The sequence below is a fragment of the Acanthochromis polyacanthus genome, chromosome 1 (assembly GCF_021347895.1).
Source record: "Acanthochromis polyacanthus isolate Apoly-LR-REF ecotype Palm Island chromosome 1, KAUST_Apoly_ChrSc, whole genome shotgun sequence".
NCBI classification, from domain to species: domain Eukaryota; kingdom Metazoa; phylum Chordata; class Actinopteri; family Pomacentridae; genus Acanthochromis; species Acanthochromis polyacanthus.
In genome coordinates, this window is record NC_067113.1 from 62,217,283 (window position 1) to 62,228,461 (window position 11,179).

The 11,179-nt window shown below is 39.5% G+C and overlaps 1 protein-coding gene across 2 annotated transcripts in view; it reads left to right on the plus strand.

The window, feature by feature from the left end:
- slc38a4 (solute carrier family 38 member 4) overlaps positions 1 to 10,420 on the plus strand; it is a 48,919-nt gene extending 38,499 nt beyond the window's left edge. For both annotated transcript variants that reach the window (XM_022220164.2, XM_022220163.2), the window contains exons 14-16: positions 3,394 to 3,538; positions 6,450 to 6,547; positions 6,718 to 10,420. In XM_022220164.2, the coding sequence (XP_022075856.1) occupies positions 3,394 to 3,538; positions 6,450 to 6,547; positions 6,718 to 6,822 (348 nt within the window). In that variant the 3' untranslated portion in view covers positions 6,823 to 10,420. The remainder of the gene's footprint in view (positions 1 to 3,393; positions 3,539 to 6,449; positions 6,548 to 6,717) is intronic.
- The last annotated feature ends 759 nt before the right edge of the window (positions 10,421 to 11,179 follow it).

Sequence of the window (11,179 nt, forward strand, 5' to 3'; positions counted from 1 at the left end):
AGTTTCCATTTGACCTTTGAGAATCTTGTCTTGAATTCTCCTGACCTTCATTTTACATGAAAATACGGTCGACCTTCAGCTAGAGATTAACATTAGCTTTGTCTGCAACTGTCCTTGGCTCCTGTGGGGAAGAACTATATGGGAGTAGAAGGAATGTGTGTGTGTGTGTGTGGGGGGGGGGTGCAGTCACGTGAAGGATAGATGCTAACAGAGGCCAGATCACACAGGGCTTTGCCAGGATCCAGTCCATAATGAAAGGGCTTTATGTGGAGTCAAACATGCCCCAGTTCTCAGGCTTCGGCTGCAGATGGAAACCACAGGAGAGGGCTGCAAACGAGCTGATTAACACCTCCAACGTCAGCTTTATGACTAAACCATCATAAAACAGACAAACTGTCTTTGTGCAGTATTAACCTAACTACTTATCTGTAAAGCCTCACATGTTATCTGGTTTCTCTTCACCTAAAACATGCCATATACACTACCATTCAAAAGTTTGGGGTCACAACGGCTGAATTTTAATGGAATATCTCCATAGGGGTACAGAGGAACATTTCCAGCAACCATCACTCCTGTGTTCTAATGCTACATTGTGTTAGCTAATGGTGTTGAAAGGCTCATTGATGATTAGAAAACCCTTGTGCAGTTACGTTAGCACATGAATAAAAGTGTGAGTTTTCATGGAAAACATTAAATTGTGGGAGTGACCCCAAACTTTTGAACGGTCGTGTGTATACTCATGTATCAACAGTTACGATGAAAAAAATCACATTTTGTTGTGCTAGTTAATGTACAGTATGAGTGTTTACAACTGGTGAATATTTGTAGTTAGCTAATCCTGCTAAATATGTAGCAGGTCTGGTTGGTTGGAGGACATTTTAATTTTTTTTCATTTTATTTTGTTTCTCAGTTGAAAAAATAGAACTGTCTTTGTTTTACTTTATTGGAAGCTGATCACACACCAAATGCATCACTGTTTCTAACGCTACGCATAAAGTTTAGCTACTTAGAAGCTAGACAATATTAACTTGCATCCCAATTTCTTAGTTTTATAGGAGGCAGAAGTTAAATAATAGCACTTTGCTACCACGTTCTGATAAGGTTGGTGCAAAAATGTAGTAATGCAGTATTAGTAAATCTATCAGTTATAAGCCATTAGAAAAACGTCTTTTTAACTGCTACAAATGTTTAAAAAAAAGACATGAATGAAGTTCCTAGGGGTCATGAGGTCAACCTATTTTTTAATATTGAAACAATTCAGTGAAATTGGTCCAGATGGCCGGGGACTCTTTTCCAGAAGGGCAAACATCAAATAAGCTTTTGGAGGGGTCCTCTGTTTAATTAAAAAGCTGGAAGGGATAAACAGCAGCCAACAGCCGACATTTCACAAACTGAAAGATTAAAAATAGTCTTTAAAGAAGTACATAGAGGAGTTTTATACCTTTAGAAAGACAGCCTAGTGTGTTTACCCCATGCTGCCCCTGACACAGTGTGCTTGTTGGCTGGTCATGATGAGCTGCAGAGGTCCAGAGTCACCACTAGAGCACTCATGTTTACATCTGCTGCTCTGTGTTCTGAGGCCGGTTTGCCCTTCAGTTTGTTTTGGCTGTAATGACAATTACAGTTTGTGAACCTTTTCTTAGTCATAAAGTTCCAGCATAGCAGTGTAACTTCAAGTAATGCCCCAGTGCTTTTGCAGTCAAAAACACTTTGATATGGCTTTCCTGTTGATATTTTTACTTGCAATGGGACTTTTACCCTGCTGAAGGTAGTTTCAGTTGTTACTTCTGTGAAAATGTAAATGTGTGACTGCTGAGCAAAACTGAAAGTAGAAATAACTTTTACCAGCTGTCACACAGTATCTACCACCTGCCTCTTGTTTTCAATGTGCTTGCATTTTAGCATGTGCACAAACTTTGACTTGACTCAAATCAACGGAGAAAACACAGCAAGTGCACTTGATTTATGTTCATCTGCTTCTTCTTTGGGCAGATTTCACCGAACCAGCTTGCACTGCTAAGACCTCAGTCCCTGGTTTGTTGCTAACTGGCTGAAGCCAGATGTGTCCGGGCTGATCCGGCTATGTGTACAGGCTGACAGGTGAAGACTAAGGTATAAAAAGTGAGCAAATATCACACGGTGGACTCCAAAGGCTTTGCGCCAGGTAACAGTCGGGTGCAGAATAGTTTGGAGCCTTGGAGAGAAATGCTGCGCCCAGGCTCTAGTTTTCCAGGCTGGCCTAATTATGCAACAGCTGGTGGGAGTGAGCAGAAGGTAGCAATGGGGGGAGGCACTGGTTTAAAACTTTAGGAGAGATGCGCTTAAATTATCTTTCAGAAGCAAAGAGTTTTGGCTGAAGTGGTGACACTTCTTTGGCAGAGGACGGTGGAGTGCAGACGTCACCCCGCTGCCTCCTGACAGTCAGGATGGAGGTCACTTGGTTCGATCTGACAGTGCAGAAAATCCAGTTAATTTGATTTTTTTTCCACTGTGCCATGCTAACTGAATATAAATCTTGGGCTTAAGTCAGACTTGGAATGCTACAAAAAGGGCATGTGGTGTTCTGCCAGCAGCGGAACAGATTACACATGTCTGCCCTGTGCAGGTAAACAGGTACAAAGAAGTTCTCTGAAAGTGCTTTTCAATCTCACAAATCCTCCTCTGCATTAAATTGGGAGTAGTAAAAAAGGAATGAAGACGGGCTTGTGAGTGACAATAGCAAGTTGGTGACCCCACCCCCTGCAGACGAGCCCGCCCTCCTCTCACTACCGGCTGATGCAATCCCATGGTTCCATTGCGCTGCTGAAGATAATCCCCAGGCTTTCTGAATGGGCGCTGTGAGCAGTGCTTTTTGTAACCTTTCTCCTGGAGGCCCGCGAGCTGACCCAGTCCTGGGCTTCACCTGATACCTGCAACCTTTCACCCAGTGAAGGCTTTAACAGGCTGCCTGTGGCTCAGCAGCACCAGGCGCCTTAGCTGGGATCTCCTAGTTCTGTTTCAATTCCTCACACACACACACACACACACACACACACACACACACACACACACACACACACACACACACTCGCCTCGTGGCACTTGACACACTTCAGTCAGTTGCCAAGTGCGGGAATCATTCAGGCACAGGCTGGCAGACATGCAGACCATTGAGTTGTTCATTAGACAGACACATAGCACACTGAAATAGTGCAACAACGCCGGCACATTTTATTGCAGTCCACTGTGAAGTCAGCTAAATTTAGTGCCGGAGTTGAATTCATTTCATCAAACCAAACTGTTACATTTGGCGCTATAAGTTGACTAAAACAGAGAGTGTTACACCTCATTAATCAGCTTCATACATTTTTGTCAAGCTCAACACTGAAGTGTCAATACTCTGTGTTTTTCCAGATCCGCTCCTCCATCACCACGTTGCTGTTCAGCGGTCGAGAGTTCAGCTGGACTCGCCACATGCTCATCGCCGCTGCCATCCTAGCCTTCAACAACATGCTGGTTATCTTCGTTCCTACCATCAGGGACATCTTCGGCTTCATCGGTGAGTCCAGACACTGAGTACAAACTTCTAAGGCAGGGGTGTCAAACTCATTCTAGTTCATCAGTCACATTCAGCCCAATGTGATCTCCAGTGGACCAGACCAGTAAAATCACAGCATAATAACCTTTACATAACCACAATTCCACATTTTTCCTTTTGATTTAGTGTAAAAATGTTCACATTTAAGGAATTATCTTTTTACAAAATGTTATGAACAATCTGAAATTTCTTACAAAAAATAAGTTAAATTTCAACAACATTATGCCTCAGTTTATCATTTACACATTACAACTTACAGATCAGACTGTATCTACAAAATTGCACAAAATATTTAGTCTCAGGTATCTGAACATATACAACATAGTATTTTGCTTCATGATCGAAACGACAAAAGTCAGACAAGAAAAGACAAAAAAACAAGACAAAATATTAGAAAAATGAAACACAAAACAACAGAAACGAGAAACACGACAAAAAATGAGACAAACAACAGGAAACAAAACAAAAAAATAGACCAATTTGACAAAAAAGTTACACAGCGACAAAAAATGGACAAACAAGACAAAATAGACCCAAAAAAAAGACAAAAACGAGATACCATCCATCCATTCTCTATACACCGCTTTATCCTCAGACAAAAAAATAGACTAACAACACAAGCGAGACAAAAAACGCAAGACGACAAAAACGATACACAAAAACAAAACACAAAATGACAAAAATGAGACAAAAAACGTAAGCGAGATAAAAAGGAAACATGAAAAGACAAAAACAAGAAACAAAACGACAAAACATGAGACAAACGACAAAAGTCAGACAAAAAAACAACAAAAACAAAACAAAATATTACAAAAGTGAGACACAAAAAGAAAAAAGAACAATGAGCAATCTAGCATTTTACTTTTAACATCAAAGCAACTTGTCATGGTCTAGGAATTATTTTAAATTTATAGTTTTATAAATTTGCAATCTACACTGTTTGACACCCCTGATCTATGACTTTTTAACATATTAAACATACCTTGAGAGGGATATTGGTGAATGTAGAATACACAGGAACATGTAGCGTGTTCTGATATGAGCTGGTGGAACAGCGAGTGGCCTGATTAGCCCCTGTAGTTCAGGGGTCGTTCTACAAAGTAAAGACGTTCGAAGTACAGAAGCTTAAAGTGGTCGGGTTGAGTCAGCTGTGCGGTCGCGTAAGCGGTTTGTGACCACTGTATCTAATACACTTATTCACGTTCTCACTGCCACGTACACAATACCAACAAACAGTACACGCACTCACACAGGTCTCCTCTAGTATTAGCTGCACCCATGTCACACTGATGACACCTGAAAATAATGGATTCTTCTCCTTTCATTGGGAAATTTAGAAGTGTCCTACTTCCTCGCTACACCAGGTCAAACTATGGCCTACTTTATGTAGGATCTCCGTAGACAGTCAGTCTGAAATGGCCAAGGATTCTCAGGTTGATGCATTTCAGTCCTAATATTAGAGCTCAGAGGAACAGCACTTTATCAGCCTTCCTACTCACCCAACTTTTAGTAGTGCTCCAGAGGTGCACTAACCTTTTAAGAGCTGCCAAGAGGTGCTGTTTTTCATGTGCGTAAATTCTGTGGGAGGAGAGGACGTCACTGCTGGGAATGTGGGTTAAAGATGCCATTTTGGTGTTTTCAAAAAAGCAAGGTACTAGCAAAGGCAACAAAGTGATATTAGATTTTTACTATATGATTGTTGAGACCTAAACAATTTAGATCTATATAGAAACATACAATATATACACTACCGTTTCAAAGGTTGGGGCCACCTGGACGCTTTAATGTTCTCCATGAAAACTCACACTTTTATCCATGTGCTAACATAACTGCACAAAGGTTTTCTAATCATCAATGAGCCTTTCAACACCATTAGCTAACACAATGTAGCATTAGAACACAGGAGTGATGGTTGCTGGAAATGTTCCTCTGTACCCCTATGGAGATATTCCATTAAAAATCAGCCGTTTCCAGCTTGAACAGTCATTTACCACATTAACAATGTCTATACTGGATTTATGATTCATTTAATGTTATCTTCATTGAAAAAAATGATTTTCTTTCAAAAATAAGGACATTTCTAAGTGACCCCAAACTTTTTGAACAGTAGTATATGTAGAGAGAGAGAGTTATGAGTAAAATTCATCTTTAACTTTGTTTATTGTGTATTTTGTCTCTTTTTCAGCAAGTTATTTACACATATTAGCTTAACTGTACGGTATGTTGTTCCAGTGTTAGAGTGTCAGCCAGACAGTTACTGGACCTGGACTATTTATAATGTCATGATATGCCTAACATTAACACAATCAATATTTCATTCTTAAGTGTATCAGTTATCATTACCACCAGCATATTATAATGCCTTATTTGGGTCACAATCTCAAATTAAAGAGTAGAAAGTTGAAGCACCTCAGATAAGGCCCAGATTCATTCATTTCCACAAGCTACATTTATTCATTGTGGATTATTTCTTTATTTAGAGTCGGGCTATAATACATGATGTGAGATGTGATCATGTTAGCAGTTTCATTGCAGCAAATGTACAGCATTAATTTCAAAATATAACACTATGACAGCCATTTTAAAGTCTGTAGGGGTTTTGTTGGGCATGTTAAATTAAAAGCGGCCCTTTTCTGGGATTTAAAAATGTTAGTATTTTAAAATGGAACTGTGTACAACTAAAGTCATAGTGATTTCTACTTTCTGGACCAGAGTCCTGCAGTCACACTTTTGTAGGAAGCTTTATGAATACCTGTGAAGTCCTGCTATCATGCAGAGTGTTTATAGTCTTAGTCAACATTTATTGTGAGCCTTCAGGTTGATCTGAGTTGCCAGACTGGCTAAATCAGTCTTCCTCTCCGCTTTGTTGCAGGTTCTTCTGCAGCCACATTGCTCATCTTCATCCTCCCTGCTGCTTTTTACCTCCGCCTGGTAAAGTCGCTGCCATTTCGCTCCCCGCAGAAGATTGGGGTAAGTGTGCAGAAACGAACTGACAACCACACACTCTCAGCTGCTTTCTCACTGTATCAGTTTTCTCCATTCATCCCTGGAGGGTTGGAGTACATTTTTAAAACGTCACCAGACCCCTGTTGTGTATCTCCCCACACTGAATCCATTCCCGTTCTGTCTTTCCTCTTCAGGCGGCCATCTTCCTGGTTGTGGGAATCATCTTCATGATTGGCAGCTTGTCACTCATCGTCCTTGACTGGATCCACAACCCTCCAGGCTCCAGCGGCGGCCACTAAACCCAGTTTCTTTCTTCTCACAGAGTGCAGCCAGCCTCACCTCTTCATCTGGCATCTCTTCTGGTTTACCTTGGTCTTTGGTTCCCTTCACTTCATCAGATCATCGCAAAACCTTTAACATATGGACATACTGGGCTGCACCAAGTTAAGACATCCGTTTGTCCCCAGAGTTTATATTTTGTTCGGCTTTTTTGGATGTGACAACACAAACGATATTCTTATATTCAATATTCTTATTACCCTCAATGAAGGCACAGAACAAACTCACTCTGCAGCCCTCACCTGAAGCAGATCTGTGAACTGTGACTTGCAAGGCTGGAACGATGATGCAAGTCCATCAGTCCTTTGAACTTGAAAGAGACATTTGGAGGTGGAGTGTGTCGTCATCCGTGGAAAAGGAGCACTTCTAGCATTATGTTTCACTTTGTTTGTAGAGCTAACACATATATCAACATCAGTATTTATGCTACTGTCCATAAAAATGCCTAAAATGTATCAAGCAGTCAGATCATCTCAATCGACATTTAATCAGTAACTCAGTTCAGTCTTTTATTCGGGAAAATGTGGTTTAATTTAATCAGAAGCTTTGCCAAAGTCTGCACGCACATACAGATTTAGCTGGTAGGTTCATGCTAGAGCTTTCCAGCTTCACATTCTCAAGGATCCTTCTTGACAGTCGTTTTTATCTCAGCTGTGCACATGAAGCCAGGAGGTACTTTCAGTATTACTGTCACGGAGGGATCTGACCATGTAAGGTATGAATGTACAGAATTAAGTTTATCCACTGAAAAAATGACGGTTGTACATAATGTCTTCCTTCGCCTCTTAAGGTCATTTGTCATCCAGGTTGTATGAAGTTACATGATAATTATCAACAACCAGTTTATACACACCTGCTGGAATAACTGATTAGGCATTTAATATAGGGCCACACAGGTCAACATACGGAACAATATGTTCTTATTTTTATAAATAATTAGCAAAAATGTGTACAAAAAAAACACACATTTTAAAAATGCAGTTTGGACAACTGAAAAATTAATCAAAGCCAGTAGAGACAAATATGGAATTGCTGACTTGAATATTCATATCATAAATGGAGTGTATTTCCTTTCAACATGTTAAGATTATAGCACAAAAATTTAAAAACGTGCCAAACTAGCATCATTGCCGCTGAATAAGAACCTTCCGTCTCCCCCAAAACTGTCATTAAATGTAGGAAAAGCTTCTTTTATTTTCAGTGTAATTATCTGCTATTCAGGTTACAAGAATAGTTGAATATTTGTAGGAATACATAAATGTCAGAAGAGAAAATTTGTACCACTCATGTAATGCTAAATATGTAGCTAACATTACGACTAGCAGGCAGTCAGCTTTTCAAACATAGAAAACAGCTACTAAGTTCTCATGAAACAACAATTCTGTATTCACTGCTTGGTTTTCATTTAAATGAAACTAATGGAATGTAACATTTCAGTTACTACGCTTCAGAAGTCCTGATTGGTAGATTTGAACTTGAGCCATTCAGGCTAAATGTCATCCTCGTTTTCAGTCGTCCTGCTAGTCTTAGCTAACTCCTAACTAGCGTCATGTTTTGCATTCAAAGATGAGTGGCATCAATGTTCTCATCTCATTCACAGCAATAAATTGAATCACTTCTTTTTTGATTTCTTTAAACAATGGTGATTTGGAAGAAGCGGCAAGGTAAATGATATTACAGACATTGTGATGGCTGACAGAGGAGCTAACCAGAGTATTGGTACCGAGAGGACCTGACTCAAGTACAAGACAGTTCAAAATTTGTTACACATGAGTTACTACCTTTGTTTCGTTGTCAAGAAAAATAATCACACTCATTGAGTTCATTCTGTTCTAACCTAATATACACATTTGAACATTTCCTTATACCTTTCACCTAACCTTTGAATCAAGCATAAATTGTGACAGCTAGCTTATAAATTGTGCCTTCTGGATCCCTGTCATCATAATTGGTTTCTCAGACAGGTCCGTTTAGTGGAATAGTTGATGACGACATCCAAGCCTCAGATCTGTCTTGTTCCACCTCTTCTCCCAGCCAAAGTGGACAACATTTATAGATCCTGTGTGGATCTATGTACATGAAGCAAATAGATATTTCAAATGAAATAGTATATTATGTGCATGTTTTTGGACTACAAACATGGTCTTTTTGGACAAATTGTATATGCTCTGTAAATAATCTTTATTTTATGGTACACTGACACTCATTACCTGTGAGTGGGTTGTTGGGGGATTCTACCTGACAAGTCTTCTGCAAACCAGTGTTTGTTTTAGTATATATATAAATATAAATATATATAAAACGTGTATTACACTTTTTTTCTCTTGCTGTATGACAATAGATTTTTTTCCTTTATTTGATGCTTGTATATTTGTAGAAAATTTGTTCCCTCTGTATGCATTTTCTTGTTTTAATGATGACTTCTCAAATCAGGATGTATTAATCAACAACCTACTGCTTAACACGGTTTCCCCAGAGGTCTCTGAAATATGGCATCAGGTTTCTGAGACTCACTGGCTTCTGCTGACCAACACTGGGTTACAAATTAAAACCACAAGTAAGCAGCATGCATGTGTTTTGGAACACACTGATGTTAACAGAAGCAAGACGAGATTCAGAAAGTATTACGTGACCACACTACGGGAAGGTTCCTACAGAACGCCTTAATCATTTCAGAGAAAAGCTGAACCTTTCATGTTAGCTCGTTCTACAGACCTACCAGGACAATCGTACAGTTTTAGTTCAAACCTTGCTGTGGCTTACAACACATCTCGCTGCTGTCATTGAAAATTTTTTACAACTCAGTCTTGGTGAGGTTTTATTTCCATGACGATACTTGAATATAAGCTTTCCACAGCTTGATAACGTCAGCAGGCTTCACGACCGAAGGGTCCACGACCGAAGGGTCCACTTGGCCCATTCTCTATGAATGTTTAACAATGGATTGTTCTCACTTTAAAAGTCTATATCACTTTCTCTCAATTCAGTTTATGAATGTTTTATTGCAACTTCATTAGCCTCCCACCATAGGCAGTCCACATAAGAGCTTTGTCTCTTCCTCGGGTTGGGATTCATCTCTTTTAAAGGCTCATGTTACAAAGAAAGGCGAGAGGCAGCAGTTTTATATCAGTCCTTCTTACACTACACCTCGATCCACTTTAGTATCTCAGGTATTTGATCTAGATGAATTTTCCTCTCACTCATGAATCGCTTCATATCTCTTCACCTCCTTTGCATGATTGAGCCAAGCTGTACAAGACTGTTGTATATTGTGCTGGCCGGGGTGAGAAGCTTTCTTGTGGATTTGTAAAGCTGACACGTTTTCAGCTTAATGCTGACAGTGTTTTGAAAGTAGATGTACAGAACCACCAGCCTTATTTTTCTATGGACCCTCAGCCGTGGAGAAGCACTGCTTGTGTTTCTGCTGTTCACAGTGTCTCTGCTCCCTGTGGACCAGGCTGAATATTCAGATTTGTAATTTTACTGAAACAAAGGGGATGTTTTTTGTATCAGTGATGCTGTTTCATTATGATGAACAATAAAAATGTGAAATGAAAACATTCGTTTTTGCACACTTTTTTTAACTGCTCTAATATTTACACTGTAAAAGAAGGAAATGCTCTGATTATTATGTAACCTATGTGGGTGACTTACTATATTCAAACACCGAAAAAAAACTTTGCTGTCTTACCGTTGCTTATATAACCTGCCTGACGTCTGGGAAGCTATTTTTTGGCATGGCGATTAGATATTAGGCCTCTAGGAATAAAATGGATCCTCCTGTTGGTGTGTAGCTAACATCTACTGCTGACATGTGGCACCTGCTTGTAATGTCTCAAGTCAAGTCAAGTCAAGAAATCTTTATTGTCCCCGCGGGGCAATTTTTGTTGCAGCCAGCTGCAAAAACAACAAACAATCCAGCACAATAAAATGCGATACGCAACAGTAAAATACACAACAGAAACAACAACAATAACAGTAATCAATTAAAATGCAATAAGATACAGAGATAAAGATAAAACCCAAGGATAGTTAAAACGACCACAAAGCAAAGTGCATTATAAAGGTGTTAAAAACCGTTCATTATTAAGAAGGCCAATGGCCAATGGGACCCATGATTTTTTTTAATCTGTCTGATTCTGTCTGTCTCAGACAGTCAAAATGAGGAATTAGGTAGCCGTGCCATTTATTTTTATGAATCAAGCTGGAAATCATAACAGGTGTGTGTGCATGTGTGTGTGTAAATATGAAATAGATATTTACTTCTCATATATAGGCTAATAGTAATGTATAGAAAGAGGTGATTAGAAAGTTTAT